Below are 19,667 nucleotides of genomic sequence, written 5' to 3'. Positions count from 1 at the left end.
AATGTCCCCCCAGTGAGACACAATCAGATGCGGGTAGCACGGGGGGTCGGCAGCTGGTGGCCTGTGTGTGCAGGGCACTCGGTCATGTCGGGCGCTATGGGTTGGCAAATCTTGGAGCCGTTCTTCATGGTGCCATCTTCTGGCTGGAATCAGTGTGCGTTGGGGGGGGGGGGGGGGGGGGGGGGGGGGGGGGGGGGGGGGCATTCAGGAGAATGAAAGACTGGGGAAACTTTGGAATTATTTACTCTGGGAAGTTGTGGAGGCCAAGTCTCAATGTTTTTAAAGCTGGGATAGATAAGTTTTTATTCAGGAGGGGAATTAAGGTTTACGGAGACAAGGCAAGGAAGTGGACTTAGTGAGTCTTAGACCAACCATGATCCAATTAAATGGTGGAGAAGACTCGAAGGGCTGAATTGCCTACTCCAGTCCCTATCCAACCCCACCCACAGATGACCTATTCTTCTTCTGGACAGTGTGACAGGATCTTTTAACAACCAGCTGTTCAGTTTAAGATTTGTGACAATCCATGTACCCCACATTGTAATGTGAGCCTATGACAGACCTTCAACTCCTGGTTATAAGCTAATTCATCATGAAGAACGGAACAGGATCGGATCAGATTCCTGTCACACCCCACTGGATATTACGCTCCATGGAAGCCAAATTAAAATAAGGGCGACGGTCTTCTAACTCGGCAGATTGTCAAACAAACCTAAGACAATTAATACTCAGGAAAAAACCCCACAGACAATACAGGAGTAGAGAACCAAAGATCCCAACAGAAAATTGCAGGTCCCCAGGTGAGTGGTGATCACGAAGAACCAGACAATTTGGTCTGAGTTGCTGACTCCAAAATGCTTGAAAATCTTAGGTACACAATCACACCCTACTCAATACACAATTAATTACTTCCAACGATTCTTTGTTAAGGGATATTTTGTTAATTTAACACCGACCATTGACTAAACCAGTGTTTTTCAAACTTTTCTCCTGGGGCCCCATTTTGCCAACCGGCCGACCTTCGCGACACACATCGTATTCGCTTACCTTTAATATGAAAGGGGTGCCTGCTTGGTCCTCAAGGTCTCATTCCAATTGGATTCACAGGAGGAGAGGGCAATGAGCATAACAGGTAGACTTCAGCCAGTTCCTTTTTGCCGTCTTCATTTTTGTCAAAACAGAAAATCCAACCTTGCACAGTAGGTCGTCGAGAAGGGCGAGAGCAACAAAAATGCTGTTTTACTTGGCAATGGATACACTTGGGAGAATGCTGACAGCCTCATGGACTTTTGCAGTGTTGTTAATGTGGTATCACAGTTCACATAGAGCAGCATAATCTTTTCATTTGGAGTCAGCTCTAAGTTAAGAACTGACTCTGGGGTCTCAACCTCAAAAGGAATTTTTCATCCACCACTTTGCTTTCAAAATCTGAAACTTCTCTCATTTGCCAGTACTTCCCTGCATATAACACACATGGGCTTTGCCTCCTTATTTGCATTGGCACAATTGACAAAATCATACCTTAAGAAATCATCTTTACACTGATTTGTTCCCGAGTTTCTTCTTTGTAGGCTGTTAACCAGAGGCCCTTAAAAACTCTGTACAGATCTAACACTAGCACTGCTCGGACCTGCCTTGGAATCTCCTGTGCAGCACTCTCCCGCAGATTCAGATGTGAAATCCTGTCCAGTAGGCACACTTCCTATTTGCGTTCCTGGCTGTCTCTTTCTTGTGAGAAAATGATTCATCTCCACAGTCGCCTTGCCTTGCTTGCTCACAGTTAGAAAATGGAAAAAGCTCTCCTCTGTAAATTAGTGCTAAAAGCATGTATATACAGCTCAACAAATCCCAGCGAGATATGATAGTGCAATCATTCGACGAGGATCCAGCAGAAGTACAGGCGGAGGGCGACAAATCCAATTAAATTCGAGCCTAATGAGTACTTTACAAATGCGGTGATTGTGAAAGCATACCAGATGGAATCGCTGCCTGGCGAGCTTGGATCTTCATTCCGTGACAGACTAGAAATCACAGGGTGCACAGGCTGCCAGATCGGCTGGAAGAAAGGAAAAAATGTCACGTTGAAGACAAATAAAACTAAGCCAAAGCACAAGGGTCGGAGTACTCGCAAAACAGTTACGAAAACTGTGCCAAATGACTCATTTGAAATGTTAGTCAACCTATTTCGCAGCAGTAATGGCGAGCTTGATGAAGGGGCCCAAGAAGTGCTGCTACGGTAGTTTGGTGGGAATGACGAGGTGGTCACAAGTCATGCCCAGACCGCGCAGGACACCGAGAAACACGGCAGTCTGAGATGGCGCACTCTGAAATGAAAAGTGAGATTGCAGTGGCCGACACCTCGGAAGAACAACTCTCGATTAAGCTGGTAACAGAAGACATCATACCAATCTTGGAGAAGCTTGCTCCAGAGGTGCATGGTGAATCATCGCAGGCCTCTGAAATGGTTCCAGTAATCGACTCCCTGATCCTTGAAGCTACTCCACCGGAAGATGATTCAGAGCAGCTGATGAATATATCGCTAGGTAGCTCGCCGGATCACAAATATATACTAGAGCAAGACCAGGATGGCTCATTGCCTGGATCGTCAGGGCCAGAGAGCATTTGTATCGTAATTTCCAGTGATGAGGAGCCATCAAACATTGTTCCAACAAGCCAGGAAGGGACAGCATCTGATGTTGTAGATGTCACCTCCACCCAGGCACCAGAGAGTGAGGCTCTCCAACCTCCAGTTGAGTGCCCAGAATTAGGCGAGGCTATACAATCCCTCGGAAGCACTCTGGCGCTACAGGTCCCAACATGTCTATGCGCACATGCGCACATGTCCATGCACAGGGTGCAGACTAGGACTAAAACAGAGGTTGCCAAACCCAAATGAAAAAAGTACGTAATAATAATAATAATCTTTATGGTCACAAGTAGGCTTACATTAACACTGCAAGAAAGTTACTGTGAAAAGCCCCTAGTCGCCACATTCCGGCGCCTGTTCTGGTACATGGAGGGAGAATTCAGGATGTCCCAATTACCTAACGGCAAGTCTTTTGGGGCTTGTGGGAGGAAACCGGAGCACCCGGAGGAAACCCCGCAGACACTGGGAGAATTTGCAGACTCCGCACAGACTGTGACTCAAGCCGGGAGTCGAACCTGGGTCCCTGGTGCTGTGAAATAACAGTGCTAACCGCTCGCCAGATGATCATTGAAACAAAAACGAGGAAGGTGGAAAAGCGTGGGAAAACTAGCACATCCCACTGATGTCACAAAAGAGTTGTCGGCGTTGTGACTGACAAGCCAGAGACAGAAGGTACAACAAAGCAGCAAACACCATGAAGCAAAAATAGAAAACGCTGGTGACGCACGTGTGGCCTTTAAGGATACATGCCTTCAAAAGACTTTGTGTCAAACTAATACGAAGCAAGCGATTGGCACGCCAACCAGTCTTCAAAATGGCTGGCAACAGCCCAAGTGATCACAGAGGCGAATATTACATGTACTAAGCAGTGTGACCTCTCACCAGCAGGTGACGTCAGATATTAGTCAGGAGACATTTGACTACCGCCAGAAGGTTGTAAGGTGTATGTGAGGACAGTCGCACATAAGGGTAGTTCCATGAGAGACTAATGTAACTCTGTGATAACTTGGTCAGTATAAGATTCTGATTGTTACCCATGTGTAGATCAATAAATCATCGTTCTGTGTAAGTCACCAGCAGTTCTGTAGAATCATTGCAAGACAAGATCACGGAACACAACACCCTGGAATAAAATTCTTAAATTACATGACTGCAAATAAATTATCGTCTGTACAGAGTGCAAATCAAAGTCTTCCCTACCTCCACAGCATTTATTCAATTTAGATCATCTAACTATTTAAAAAATAAAATAAAAAGGTACAAAACTATTGAACAAAGCTGATATTTCCTTGTGGATATATAATGTTTGGCATTGGGCAGTCATTCTGTATCAGTCTCTTTTTAACCACACTCTGCTGACACACATCAATCAAGTTACCTTCGTAAAATAAAGGAGTCAATGGAAATAAATTTATCAGCAATTTTAACCTCATGGATCCTCTTTGAGGGAGAGGCTTTGGCATAATGGTATTGTGACGGGGCTAGTAAATATCTGCACATAGCAAACTCCCACAAACAGCAATGTGACAATGGCCGCATGATCGGTTTTTGTCACATTGATTGAGGGATAAGTTTACGTCAGCACACCAGGGATAACTCCCCTTTCTCAAAATAGTGCCATTGGGTATTTTGAGTCCACCTGGGAGGGTGGATTGGGCCTCGGTTTAATGTCTCACCCAAAAGCTGGCACTTTTGTCAGTGCAGCACTCCCTCAACTCTGCACTCGGCAGCCTGCTTTAATTTTGGTGCTCTGGAGTAGGGTTTGAATCCTCAACTGTCTAACTCACAAGTGAAAGTGACACCCATTGAGTCACAGCTGACACTGCTTGGAATGGAAGTTATCCATAGTGGCAGATTTAACAGATGAAAAAACTATTTAAAGCGGACACAATGATAAGATTTGAAATGCCGGAGCGTGTGCAATATTTAGCCCCAATGCATTAGCACTCATGTCGTGGATTGGGGCTGAATTTCGATACAGCCGCTGTGGTGAGTGACATGAAATCTAACCTGCCTTCTCATTCTGTCTATTCACCATCCGGGACAAGTCTATCTTGACTGGACAGCGAGCCCCATTATCGCTCAAAGCCTCTTAATTGGGAGGAGGTGCAGGAAAGGGCCAATACAGTAAAGAGAAGGCCAGGTGTCTACCCAAAATGTCAGAGTCCAAGAAAAGAAAGAGATGAGGCTGAAATCTTCATCGTTTCTGTTCGTCACTCCATTCACTTCAATTTGAAAGTAGAAGTGTAAAATTCAACATCAGATTTAGCATAATTTACATTCTGCAGTAGGGAAGTGGGACTCATTAGATAGCTCTTTCAAAATACTGCTACTGGCAGCAATGTACCAAATGTCTCCTGTGTTGTATGACTCAATTAAACCCCAAATTTATTTGTGGATGAATTCTAACAACAATAGATGTTCAATTACAAACACTGTAAGCTAATAATAGCAGACCCAGCCAATCCCAAACCAATTGTTTTCTTTAAAACTCAAGCAGGATCCGATCTGGCAACAAGTCCGCCAGTTGTTTTAACTTCTGTAATTAAAAGACAAAGGGCGCGATTCTCCCAAAGGGAGACTGAGTGCCGACGCCGGAGTGTTTCACTCCGGCGTCGGAGGCCTCTCCTCGCCCCCTATTCCCCCCCCCCCCCCACCCCAGGAGCTAGGAGCGGCGTTGCGAGAAATTCGGCCGCTGGGCCTTGACGCTTGCGTCAAAGCGGCGCGCCGAGAATGACGTGGCCGGCGGCGCCTAAGTGACGTCAGCTGCGCATGCGCAGGTTGGCCGGCTCCAACCCGCGCATGCGCGGTTGCCGTCTTCCCCTCCGCTGCCCCGCAAGATGTGGCGGCTTGATCTTGTGGGGCTGCAGAGGGGAAAGAGTGCGTCTCTTAGAGACGGCGGCCCGACAATCGGTGGGCACCGATCGCGGGTCAGTCCCCTCACGAGCACGCCCGTGGTGTTCGGTCCTCTCTCCGCCCCCCCACAGGCCCCACACTTACCTGTCGCGCGCTGTTCACGCCGGCAGCAACCAGGAGTGGTTGCTGCCGGCGTGAACCGGTCGGGGTCGTCAGGCCGCTCGGCCCATCCGGGCCGGAGAATCGCCAGTCGCCGGGAAAAACGGCGAGCGGCGATTCTCCGAGCGGCGTGTCGCAAAATGCGACACCATTTTGGGGGGGGGGGGGGGGGGGGGGGGGGGGGTGGGAGAATCGCGGGGGATGCCAGGGCGGCGAGGCGTGATTCGCCCGGCCCTCCCGCAATTCTCCCACCCGGCGTGGGGAGCGGAGAATCGTGCCCAAAGTTGGCAGAGCACCAATTTTTAGAAACTTCACAAACAAGCTTATTCTCTTTGCAAAGAAACTCAGGAGCCACAATTAATGTTCCCCAGATGTGTCTTAACCGATCTGAAAGAATGGGTGGCTGGGAGATAAAACACATCTGCATTCTTCGGAGACTTTTGTGCCCATTATTAAATTATACGAGTGCACAGTCTATTCTGCCCTCCAAAACAACTCTGAAACAGTGAGTCTCTGACATCAGTGCTGTTTTGGGCAAAAGACAAGAGTCACCATGTCATCATGAACAGCTAAAACAGTGATGGGTAACCCCGGCTAGTGAGTGGCCGGCACCAGTGTCCCTTCCTTCATCTCAGTGGGCTGCAAGATTGAAATTGAACTTGTTCATTAATTACAACCCTTGAATAAGATTGAACACATTTAATACCTTCACGGACGTGATGGGCCAAAGGGCCTTTTCTGCGCTGAACGATTCTGTGACTCTTGAATACTTCATAACAAGTTCAGAAAATGTTTAATCATTCATATATTAATAGAACTGTCATCAACTTCAAGTGGTAAGATAAATATTTATGCTTTGATTGGATGCATGGCTCTGACAGTCAAAGTGTACAGTTAACAAGCACCTTGCCTCATGCAATGCACACGTAAAGCAAGGCACTTCAGTCATACCGGTAGGAAAAAAGCTGCACGGATGGAAATCAGTGGAATGTTGCAAATCTGCGTGTGGGCAACAATCAACAACATAGGGGCAGCACGGTAGCATTGTGGATAACACAATCGCTTCACAGCTCCAGCGTCCCAGGTTCGATTCCGGCTTGGGTCACTGTCTGTGCGGAGTCTGCACATCCTCCCCGTGTGTGCGTGGGTTTTCTCTGGGTGCTCCGGTTTCCTCCCACAGTCCAAAGATGTGCAGGTTAGGTGGATTGGCCATGAGAAATTGCCCTTAGTGTCCAAAATTGCCCTTAGTGTTGGGTGGGGTTACTGGGTTATGGGGATGGGGGGAGGTGTTGACCTTCGGTAGGGTGCTCTTTCCAAGAGCCGGTGCAGACTCGATGGGCCAAATGGCCTCCTTCTGCACTGTAAAATCTATATCTTGTGGGCTGTATTCAGAACCCTAAAGGGGCGCATGTGGTCCCTGGGCGCAGGTTTCCCACCACAGAGCTACACCAACGGTGTCCGTTATTCTCCGTGTGTCAACGGAGTCATCATACAGCACTTGTTAATCAGGTTCCGCCATCATTGCAAATAGGGAAGTGGGGTGTGGCATCCTACCACATCGTTACACAGACCCACACACTCAGAACCTCAAACTACTGCTACTTCTTGGCCTCCTTGAATTATTTTTTGAAAATGCAGCTGTCAGATTGTTAAAAAGAAAAACACAACTGGTTGACTGGTGTCCTGTAGGGAGGAAAACCTGCTGTCTTTACCCTGTCTGGGTCTGACAGCACTGAATGTGCTGAGCTTTTAAATAGAACACACAAAATGCTGGAGAAAGCTGGAGTTAGGGCTGGTTTAGCTCAGTGGGCTAGACAGCTGGTTTGTGATGCAGAACAAGGCCAGCAGCACGGGTTCATTTCCCGTACCAGCTGACCCGAACAGAGCTGGAATGTGGTGACTAGGGGCTTTTCACAGTAAACGTCATACTTGGTGACAATAAAAGGTTTATATATATATATTATTACATTCAGCAGGTTAGCCTGTGTCTGTGGACAGAAAAGAGTCATCAACCTGAAACGTTCACTCCGGTTCTCTCTCCACAGAAGCTGCCAGACCGGCTGAGTTTTTACAGCATTTTCAGCATCTGCGCTCTTTTGCCTTTAGATTAGTGGTTTACTGTCAGCTGCCTTCTGAAGCGGTCAAGTGAGGCACTGGACCAGGTTAGTCAGGGATGGGTAATAAATTCCAACATCGTCCAGAGAATTTTTTTTTTTCAATTTTAGGAAAACAGCAGCTTAAGACATTAAACTCTAAAATGCATAAAGTGTCTTTAAAATAAATTTTGAATATCCAATTTTTTTTTTTCCAATTAAGGGACAATTTAGCGTGGCCAATTTACCTATCCTGCAATCTTTTTGAGTTGTGGGGGTGAGACCCATGCAGACACGGGGAGAAAGTGCAAACCCCACATCGACAGGGACCCAGGGCCGGGATCGAACCCGGGTCCTTAGGGCTGTGAGGCACCGGTGCTAACCACTGCGCCACTGTGTCGCCCTAAAATACATGAAGCTAATGCAGTTTTAGTCTCTTAACAGAGCTTGAAATGGCAAACAGAGGGCCCGATTCTCCCCAAAACTTCTAAGTTCATTTGTGGCAGGTTTTACAGGGGGTTCCGGCGAGTTCCCCACCGCTATTCAATGACACTTAGTCACTTATTTGGGCCCTGGGGAGTTTCTCACTGGTTTGGACGACACTTTGAATGTTTTTTAGCACTGGGAACTCCGCGATCGAGCCGCCATTTTGAAAGGGTGCCCCCGATCCCTAAGTAAGCTTGCAGGTCCCCCACTCCCCCCTCCCAAAGTCCAAGGAATCCACCGAAGACCCTGGCAAAGGAGGGCGCCGGACTTGTTTTGCCGCAGTGCAAACACCATTTGCACGAGGCGCTGGATCGGGCAGCGTGTAACGAGAAGGAGATCAGCGCTTCCTCGATGATCGGCGTAACGGTTGTACATCCATGGCCCGTGGGCCTGGGGACGCCCCCTCTCAGGCGTCCTGTGTCTCTATCTCAGAGTCGGAGCCCACTGCCTCCGTCATCTCGACATCATCTCGAAGTGACAAAGTTAATTGATGAGGGAAGGGCTGTAGATGTCATATACATGGACTTCAGTAAGGCATTTGATAAGGTTCTCCATGGCAGGTTGATGGAAAAAGTGAAGTCGCATGGGGTTCACGGTGTACTAGCTAGATGGATAAAGAACTGGCTGGGCAACAGGAGACAGAGAGTAGTGGTGGAAGGGAGTGTCTCAAAATGGAGAAGGGTGACTAGTGGTGTTCCACAGGGATCCGTGCTCGGACCACTGTGGTTTGTGATATACATAAATGATCTGGACGAAGGTATAGGTGGTCTGATGAGCAAGTTTGCAGATGATACTAAGATTGGTGGAGTTGCAGATAGCGAGGGGGACTGTCAGAGAATACAGCAAAATGTAGATAGATTGGAGAGTTGGGCAGAGAAATGGCAGATGGAGTTCAATCAAGGAAAACACGAGGTGATGCATTTTGGAAGATCCAATTCAAGAGCTGACTGTACGGTCAATGGAAGAGTCCTGGGGAAAATTGATGTACAGAGAGATCTGGGAGTTCAGGTCGATTGTACCCTGAAGGTGGCAACGCAGGTCGATAGAGTGGTCAAGAAGGCATACAGCATGCTTGCCTTCATCGGACGAGGTATTGAGTACGAGAGTCGGCAGGTCATGTTACAGTTGTATAGGACTTTGGTTAGGCCACATTTGGAATACTGCATGCAGTTCTGGTCGCCACATTACCAGAAGGATGTGGATGCTTTAGAGAGGGTGCAGAGGAGTTTCACCAGGATGTTGCCTGGTATGGAGGGTGCTAGCTATGAAGAAAGGTTGAGTAGATTAGGATTGTTTTCGTTGGAAAGACGGAGGTTGAGGGGGGATCTGATTGAGGTCTACAAAATTATGAGAGGTATGGACAGGGTGGATAGCGACAAGCTTTTTCCAAGAGTGGGGGTGTCAATTACAAGCGGTCACGATTTAAAGGTGAGAGAGGGAAGGTTTAAGGGAGATGTGCGGGGAAAGTTTTTTTACGCAGAGGATGGTGGGTGCCAGGAACACTGCCAGCAGAGGTGGTAGAGGTGGGCACGATAGCATCATTTAAGATGCATCTGGACATATATATGAACGGGCGGGGAACAGAGGGAAGTAGATCCTTGGAAAATAGGCGACAGGTTTAGATAAAGGATCTGGATCAGCGCAGGCTGGGAGGGCTGAAAGGCCTGTTCCTGTGCTGTAATTTTCTTTGTTGTTTGTTTCTTTGTCCCTATCTCCATGCGGTTCTGCAACGACCTGCGCAGGCTTTGAGTCCGGCACCAGAGGAAGATCATGAGGATTATCCTCCACTGTGTCTGGTCTCTGTGGCTGTAGAAGTAAGCTCCAGGCCAGGGAATCTTTGGAAGAGGCGACCTTCTGGACCGAACGTAGTCTACATGCTTGTGCTGGAGATGACCCTGTGCTTGTACCCAGCGAAGGATAACATCAGAGACCCACTGGGCACCACCAGCAAATTTCGAACAAACACTGGGTCACCAGGCGCAAACTGCCGAATCAGCTGATGCCGAGAAAGGCCATGCCCCTGACATTCTTCAGTGTGGCGTTGCGCCAATGTCCGGGAAACCATGCTAAGGCGGGTGCGAAGTCTCCGGCCCATTAGAAGTTCCGCGGGAGCGACCCCAGTGGTCCTGTGGAGTGGTCCTGTACAAAAATAAAAGACGAGCCAGTCTAGTGTCTGTGGACCCAGAAGACTGTTTCTTCAGGCCCCATTTGAACATCTGCACAGCGCGCTCCGCCAACTCATTGGAAGCCGGGTGGTATGGAGCGGCGCAGATATGGTGTATGCCGTTTATCTTCATGTACCTCGCAAACTCCTCACTTGTGAAAGGAGTGCCGTTGTCCGTGACGAGCACCCTGGGGAGGCTATGTGTACTAAAAGACAAACGCATCTTCTCGATTGTTGCGCAGGACGTTGCGCCTAGCATCTTATGCACCTCTAGCCATTTAGACTGGGCATCGATTAATAGAAGGAACATTGATCCTTGAAAAGGGCCGGCGAAATCCGCATGCAAACGCGCCCAAGGATGCCCTGGCCATTCCCAGTGATGTAGGGGCGCAGCCGGCGGAAGCTTCTGATGCTCCTGGCAAATGGAGCAATTTTGGGCCACCTTCTCAATGTCGGCATCAAGGCCTGGCCACCAGACACAACTCCGGGCCAATATTTTCATTTTAGACACACCCGGACGCAGATTGTGCAAGTCCTGTAGTATCATCTCCTGTCCTTTTTCTGGGACGACCACATGCGTCCCACAAGAGGATACCATCTTTCACGCTAAATTCTGACAGCAAGTAGGAAAATGCCCGCAACTCGCCTGGGAGCTGTCTATGATGTCCACCATACAGGACTATGTGTCGAACCTTTGACAGGGCTGGATCCATCTGGGTCCATTCACGGATCTGCGATGCCGTGACAGGGAAAGAGTCCATAAAATTTAGGGTTGCAACCACCTCATCGGTTGTGGAGGTCGACATGGGGCCGGTCAATAAAGGCAATCGGCTCAGTGCATCGGCATTCACTATCTGGGTCCCTGATTTATGATGTAGAGAATACTTGTAGGCAGCGAGCAACATAGCCCAGTGCTGGATCCGTGCGGAAGCAATGGGCGGAATTGGCTTATCGTCTCGGAAAAGTCCAAGCAGAGGCTTATGATCAGTCACAATATTGAAGTGGCGGCCATGTACGTACTGGTGGAAACATTTCACCGCAAAGACCACTGCCAGGCCCTCCTTTTCGATTTGCGCGTACTTTTACGCTGCAGTCAATGTGCGGGAGGCGAAAGCTATCAGCCTCTCGGCTCCATTCTCCATCTTGTGGGACAGGGTGGCCCCAATATCATATGGGGATGCATCACACGTGATGAGCAAAGGCTTTTCAGAATCATTGTGGGTTAATAACCCAGACGACGACAATTGTTGTTTCACCCGCCGGAAAGCGGTTTCTTGCGGCTGACCCCAAACCGAGGTGCGATTCTCCTTTAACAGAAGGTGCAACGGGGCCAGCGTAGTTGCTAGATTTGGGAGGAACTTCCCGTTATAGTTTACGAGGCTGAGAAAAGAACAAAGATGCGAAGTGTCAGTCGGAGCGGGGGCCTGTTGAATTTGCCGCTCCTTCTCTGCGACAGGGTGCAAACCTTCGTGGTCCACCCGATAACCCAGGTAGACCACTTTCTTCGCCTGAAAGACACACTTTGTGGGACGTAAACGGACTCCAGCCTCTGAAAAGCGTCTAAGGACAGCCTCCAAATGTCCAAATGTTCCTGCTTCGACGTTTCTATAAGCAAAACGTCGTGTAAGTAAACAGCGACACGTGGTAAACCTCTCAAGATGCCCTCCATGACGTGTTAAAAGATAGCGCAGGCTGAGGATACTTCAAAGAGCAAACGTGTATATTCATACAAGCCCCTGTGTGTATTAATAATTACATATGGCCGGGAGGCAGGGTCCAGTTCCAACTGTAAGTTGGCGTGACTCATATCTAATTTCATGAACGAGGGTCCGCCTGCAAGCTTTGCGCAGATATCTTCTATGCAGGGCATTGGATATCAGATAACCCGGGAAGCCGTATTCACTGCAAGTTTATAGTCGCCGCACAAGTGAACCGTGTCATCTGGCTTCATTACAGCTACAATTGGAGCTACCCAGTCAGCGAAACAGACAGGCCTGATAATACCTAAGGATTCCAAATGAGTGAGGTTGTATTCTACCTTCTCGAGCAATGCATAAGGCACCGGGCGCACCCGGAAATAGCGCGCAGTGGTTCCTGGTTCAAGCTAGATACAGGCTAAGGCCCCTTTTATCTTCCGCAAACCAGGCTGCAATACATCTGGGAACCGTCCTAGTACCTCTGTCAATCCTCGAGAACCTGTTTGAAGGATGTGCTGCCACAGCAGCCGCAAATGGCGCAACCAGTCCCGACCCAACAGGCTGGGCCCGTGGCTGTGCACCACGATAAGTAGGAAACGCCGCTCCTAGTGTCCATAAACAGGGGTCATCGTAGTTCCAGCAACGTTAAATGGTTCCCCCATAAAGGTGGTCAACCTAGCCAGTGTATCGGTTAATGTAAGGGTCTGTATACCCTGCTTGATATGGTCGAATGTCCTCTGGGCAATCACTGAGACCACTACACTAGTGTCCAACTCCACCTCAAGCGGGTGATCATTTACCCGTACTGTCACCTTAATGGGGGCCGCATGGGGAGCTGTCACACAATGCAGCTGCAGGCAGTCGTCCTTTGTCTCCATGTCCTTGGGAGTAATCGCCGCAGGTTCATCCAAATGAAAGATACGGCCCCTGGGCTGGCCCCGGTTTCTGTCGGAACGACGGTGCCTCTGGTGCCCCCAGGACTGGTGTCCGCGACGGGGTCGGCGCCCACAAGTCCGACACTGATATGGCTCCTCATCCATCGGTTCTGGTGAAGGCCCTCTTTGGGGAGGAACGTCCGGCGGCCACTGCATTCAATCCGGACGCCGCCCCGCCCAAGGTACGGCAGGGGTTCAGGAGACGCTTTTGGATGGAAGGGGTTGCAACCCAAGGCATGCACCTCCATTCCGTCTAGCTCCTGCACTCCTCGTTCTGCGCTCTCTCGGGACAGCATTCCCCGTTCTGCGCTCTCTTGGGACAATACTATCTGAATGGCCTGTTGAAAAGTCAATGTCGGCTCGGCTAACAACTTTCTCTGGGTGGCCGCATTGTCAATACCACAAACCAAATGGTCGCGTAACATTTCTGACAAAGTCTCACATAGTCACAGTACTCCGCAATCCTGCATAGCCTGGATAGAAACTCTGCAAGGGATTTTCCTGGGGTCCTCTCAGCGGTATTAAACCGGTTACACTACATTATCGTGGACGGGGTTGGGTTAAAATGTTGCCCCACTAAGGTCACAAGTTCATCAAATGTCTTGGTGTCCGGTGCAGGCCACAAGCGGGGAGCAAAATGACCAACTGGCGCTCGTTTTCAGTGATGGTATTCATCCGGAAACAGTAACAAATCCGTTGTGCGTACTGGTTCCAACTTTCCAGTGCAGCATCAAAGACATCCAAACGTACATACAGAGGCATGGTGCAACAGAAAAAAAACTTCCAACCTGTATCCTACAAAATTCCAGGGAGGTGTCTTCAGCAGCATAGACAGCTCTCCAATTTCACCCTTGTTGCCAGTTTTGGGAGGGCCACGAAGAATCCAGCAGCACGAGTTTGTAGAATCGAAAGAAATACCTTTATTTACAATTACATATATACAACAGCAGCAGTACTTCACCACTGTTCTCTCCTCTAGCTGGTTCCAGACTGGCCAGCTCTATTTAAGCAGATGACTCTGCTGTGATTTCTCCGCCCCCTCACTGGGGAAGCTCATACTCACTAAAGATTGTGGGATTGCCATTAGTCCCCAGACAGTAGTAATCAGGCAGGTTATAACACCTTTATAATATTAAACACCTCTATTAAATCTCCTCTTGGCCTTCTTTAGTGTTTCTCAATGCACTGGTATGACTTTGGGCAGATTCTTGGGAAGTGGTGGAATGGCAGGAACCCCTCGTTGCTTCTTTTCAGGGAGGCCTGCCACATCTTGATCCACTCGAGCACTTAACCGGCCAATAGGAGGCCTTGCCTGGGATTAGGGACCCAGGGGTAGGAGTGCTGCCCACCAAGAGCTGCTGGCCAATCAGAGGCAGGCAGCCTCTTGAATGGCAGCACCATGGGGGAGGCGGTCTCTGCTCCCTTAACAACATCCACCCGAGGCCTAGGATTGTTGCAGCATCCCAAGCTGTCGGTGAGTGGGGGTCGATGGGGGAGGGAGGAGTAGGGGCAGGCAGTGAAGCAATCGGCACCAGTCTCCAGATTATACAGTGGAGCTCGGTGCACTCTCAAAAGACCAGCTCCTAAACAGAGTGTGGAAACAAGAGCGGGACACAGAGCTCACACTCCCTCAACTAGAACTTCTAACCCACTTGATTTATGGGGAGGCTAGGTACTTAATACTTAAATCAACACATCTTAAATTTCTTTATTCGTTCCAAGGTGAATATTTCATCATCATGACCGAAGTATTAACATTCCGCCTATTTTACAGAGCATTAACTGGTTTGAAATCTGCTGATTCTGAGGGGTTGTGCATTTTCCTTCAAAGCTGGATGGGAGCACAACCTTATCAAAACACGGAACTTCTACCATCACGCCCCAAGATAGATGCTTTACATAAGTGGTCTTACAACCACTACACTTTCTGCAAGTTGTGAAGTGTCCAGAGTCACAACGTATTTTCTGATTTGGAGGACTCCTTGGTAAAGATCCCCAGTGGAGTTTTACAAGTGGGATTTTCCGATTCGGCCTGCCACGGGACCAGAACTTTCTGCCCGAAGTCAACGGATCTTTCACTGGTCCGTCAGAGTTTCTGTCCCGCTCGCAGCGATCTCCGCAGCAAGTGGGACAAGAAAAACCTACGGCTCTATACGGACTGTAAGTGTCGTTCAGAATGCACGATGTTGTAGAAAGTTGTATTTTGTACTCAGCACCTCAATTCAGGACAGACGCTATCAACATTTCCTACACCAGAGGCCTCTGCATAATGGTCTTTTCCCTAACCATGCAATAAATGTTGATACCATTCCCAGGGATCCCACTGCAAACACTGGCCTCTCCAGTGAACCCCCACGCTGGCCATCTCGAGATGTACGCCTACACCACCACGAACACTGGCCCTCTCTAGAGACCCTCACCCTGGTCATCTCAAGTGGGACCCCCAATCCACCACAAACACTGACCCTCTCCAGGGACCACACCTGCAAATATTCTCCTGGCAATCCAGTGGCCTATATCCCAATGTCTGTCGGGGTCTCTGGGAATAAGTCAACTTTTACAGCAGATTCTGGGAGTGGTCTTTATTTATGGGGGGTCGCCTGTGAGGAGAACTTTGAAAACCGCCAGAGCAGAAAATGCCTTCTGCCACAAAGGATCCAAGCTCTGGAATGCCCTCCCCAGAGCCACCCATCCCCCTCCCCACAGCGTCCCCTCCCCCGCTACCGCTCACCTAGAGGTGGCTGCAACATTCCCGCATTCTTCTCGCAATTTCCAATTGGTTGAATTTCAGCCGAATCCACCAGCCGCCAGAAATCATTTTTGTTGTCACTGCCGTCGAGGCGCAATCTGAGCCGGGCACCTGTTATTCCAACAACCGTTGCGATGCAGGTCGAGGTGACATTCCGGGGATCCTGAGCTTCCAGCTTCATTCCGATCTTGAACTCGTTTACAGGTGGAGTAAATGACTGAGAGCGATAGGGGAGAAATGAAAATGTTTTTTATGTAAAGATTGAAAGTTCAATCCCAGAATATTACCACATTAAATTAATTATTCTCTTACTCTGGCTTAAAATAAGTAAACTATCAAAGGAGTTGTACATCACGATGCAAATCAGCAGATTCAGCCTCCCCCTTCACCCGACTCGGTGAGCTGGACTTATTTTTCTCTCCCTGTTACTTTTGGGCATGGGCAGGGGTGGGGCAGTTAGATATCTTCTCCCTCATGTAAATGATGGACATCAAACAAAAGAACATGTGGGACGGCTTGCGCTAGATTATGCAAAAATCGGCAAGTGCAAAAGATTGAATTAATCAACGTGGTACATTTCCACAAAGAACAATACAGCACAGAAATAGGCCCTTCAGCCCTCCAAGCCTGTACTGGTCATGATACTAACCTTAGCAAAAACCCTCAGCACTTCCTTGTGCTGCATTCCTCTATATCCACCCTATCCATGTATTTGTCAAGATGCCTTTTGAACACCGTTAATGTATCTGTTTCCACAACCTCCCCTGGCAATGCGTTCCAGGCACTCACCACTAATTGTATCGGACTACAAGTTTTCAAGGAGGATCAGAAACTTAAGTTTTCATTGGTGTTGCGTTACATAGTTTATACAATATAGAAACAAGCCATTTGTCCCAACTCGAGTGTGCTGGTGTTTATATTCCACAGAAATCTCCTGTTGCTCTCCCTACCTCCTCACAACCCATCACCATATCTCTCTACCCCCTTTTCTCTTATGTACTCCCTAGTTTCATTTTGAAAGCAGCTACTTGCCTCAACCCCTTCCTGTGCTAGTGAGTTCCATATTCTAACCACTCTCTCAGTAACAAAATTTAGGAATCTATCCTGCAGCCCTTTGATGTCCTTTTTATTGTGTCGGGACCAGGACCTTCCACCGAATGCCAATACCGTGAGGTTGACAGAAGCATTTCCACAGAAATAACCACAAGAAGCTTCAAAATCATTTGCAAAAGCTTTGATGTGGCATCTCTTAATGTTCCATTGCACAATCTGTAGGATACATTAGGAAGACCCTTGGGATCTCAGTTGCCTCCCACAGATTTTAGCAATACATTTTGTTTATGCTGGAGGTTAAAATTATTGAGGCATAGTTAATCAATTAGTCAAAGAGATACAATCATGGCTTAATGCAGTGCTATGTCCCAGAGTAGTACAATCCCAAAGAAGCTGAGCTCAACAGTTTTAATTAGAGAGGACAGTCATGTAGTCCAAATTTTGAAACTGTCAGTGTCCTTTTCAATGTTTAAAAGAAGAAAAACACAAGGACAGCACAGTGGTTAGCCCTGCTGCCCCACGATGGCAAGTTCCCAGATTCAATCCCAGCTCTGGGTCACTGTCCGTGTGGAGTTTGCACATTCTCTCCGTGTTTGCATGGGTTTAGCCCCCACAACCCCAAAGATGTGCAAGGTAGGTGGATTGGCCACGCTAAATTGCCCCTTAATTGGAAAAAATGAATTGGATACTCTAAATTTAATCACTGGTAGTATTTTTCTTCTTTTTTTTAAATTTAGAGTATCCAATTCACTTTAAAATCTAAAATCCAAAACATAAATTCTAATTAAATGAAACCTAGAAAAACATTGGGATGATTGATGATGGAAAACAACGCAGAAACTAAATCCAAAGGTCAGCTTAAAGGATCAAAAATAAAGGATACTGATGCACTCTCGAAATAGGATTACAGTATTGTGGGTGAAGAACAGAACTTCATGGGCAATGGGATTTAAAAGGAGTTGTATTATGCAAAAAATCTTATAGTAAGAGAATCATTAAAATTGAAATTCTAATTCTGAACTAATGCCCTGATCACTGGAAAATCAACGAACAATTGAAAGGAGCAGTGTTTTTCGACACATTTTCAAGATGACTATTGAGAGGGAGGGGCATTCACACTCTGCTGTCATGCTGTTTGAAGGTTGACCAAGTCATTGTGTCTGGTCACTTACTTGACCTGGAGTAGGAATTATGGGCAGCACGGTAGCATAGTGGTTAGCACAATTGCTTCACAGCTGCACGGTCCCAGGTTCGATTCCCGGCTTGAGTCACTGTCTGTGCAGAGTCTGCACATTCTCCCGGTGTGCGCGTGGGTTTCCTCCGGGTGCTCCGGTTTCCAACCACAGTCCAAAGATGTGCAGGTTAGGTGGATTGGCCATGCTAAATTGCCCATAGTGTTTAAAATTGTCCTTAGTGTTGGGTGGGGTAACTGGGTTGTGGAGATAGGGTGGAGGTGTGGGCTTGGGTGGGGTGCTCTTTCCAAGAGCTGGTGCAGACTCAATGGACCGAATGGCTTCCTTCTGCACTGCAAATTCTATGGTGAAGCTTAGAATGGTGGACTAATTACGTTTTAAGTGAGGAAATATCCCACACACAGGACGGAATCTTTCTCTCTGTGAACAGGGTGAGGCTGAGGTGGGAAAACTATCATTGCAGCTTTCCAGCTGCACAGCCAAGTGTTCTCTCCAGATTTTAGTGCACTCTATGCAAAAACAATCTGGGGGTGCAGTTTACGCCGTCACTTTGGCAGGGTGAGGCCCGACTGAACCGGCAATGCCCACTCCACAGATACCGGACGCCATCTTTAAAGGGCACCCCAATCTATGATAAAAATAAACTCCCCTCCACCCTGCAATGGACAAGGAGGAACCACCCACAGGCTATGGACCCCCTACTCAAGCCCCACAACCTCCGGGACATTCCTCCCTCTCCCACCCACCACAGGCATCAGGCTCCACCCTCCGACTCCACAAGCTGTCAAGCATTTCCTCCCCCGCCCCCACAATGGGGCTCCACAGAGAGCCCAGCCCTGGCGCTGCTGGGCTGGAACCAGTAGAGCTAGGTCCATCTTCCCCTGGGGGTTATGCTAACTTTGGTGTCCACTGTGGGTTCCCCTCGACTGCTTCAAGTTGTTAAAAACCTGTTGCAAAACCCGCCGATATGGTGTCATGTCTGTCACATATGAGTATTCAGTGAGGGGGAATGATTTGCAGGGAAGCCCTATAATTTAATTGAAATAAGATTCCCGCTTTTGGGCGGAAACCTAGTTACATCATGGGCGAGGAGAGTGGAAAATCAGGAAGCGAGATCTCATCGGTGAGAACGACGTTTCTCGAGTCTCACTATATAGATTTTGGGCCAATATCGGCATTTAAGATGATGTCTAACGCGGGCCCCCAAGATAACGAAATATACCAAAGTGAATGTGTGCAGGCAGCATTTAAATGTTTTGGTTGGTTTCTTTGTAATTCTTTCAAAATCCAATCAATGCTGAGGTTATTTTCTCTGGCAGAGTAGAGATCTGATGCAATTCTTTAAATTATCAAGGGATTCTCTCAGGTGGGTATGAAAAAATCTTTCCACTTGTGCACGAGTCCAGAATAATGATCAAATATAAGATAGTTAGCAAAGATGGAAAATAATTCAGTAGGGATTTATTTACAGAGTGGTAGAATGTGGGATTGAAGGAAAAGCTTGGTGAACATGAGGGAGAAGGAAATGGAGGGATAGGGAAGCAGTTTGAATAGATGGCGAGAGTTGATATGGCTCATGGAACCATAGAATCCCTAAAGTGCAGAAAGTGGCCATTTGGGCCATCGAGTCTGTAC

General features: G+C 48.1%; 1 protein-coding gene across 9 annotated transcripts in view; it reads right to left on the bottom strand.

The window, feature by feature from the left end:
* The window catches only part of LOC119965089 (polycomb protein SCMH1-like), a 331,788-nt gene that overhangs the window by 130,496 nt on the left and 181,625 nt on the right, over positions 1–19,667 (bottom strand). For 7 of the 9 annotated variants that reach the window (XM_038795382.1, XM_038795417.1, XM_038795407.1 and 4 more), the window contains one exon: positions 15,769–16,003. The exons of 1 other annotated variant lie outside the window; for it this stretch is intronic. In XM_038795382.1, the coding sequence (XP_038651310.1) occupies positions 15,769–16,003 (235 nt within the window). Of the gene's footprint in view, positions 1–1,047; positions 1,070–15,768; positions 16,004–19,667 lie in introns of those variants that run through there. One more of the 9 variants, XM_038795446.1, reaches the window with a different exon arrangement.

This window comes from Scyliorhinus canicula, chromosome 1 (assembly GCF_902713615.1).
Source record: "Scyliorhinus canicula chromosome 1, sScyCan1.1, whole genome shotgun sequence".
NCBI lineage: Eukaryota > Metazoa > Chordata > Chondrichthyes > Carcharhiniformes > Scyliorhinidae > Scyliorhinus > Scyliorhinus canicula.
The sequence above is the reverse complement of the archived record's forward strand: the minus strand, read 5'-3'. Positions and strand labels throughout refer to the sequence as shown.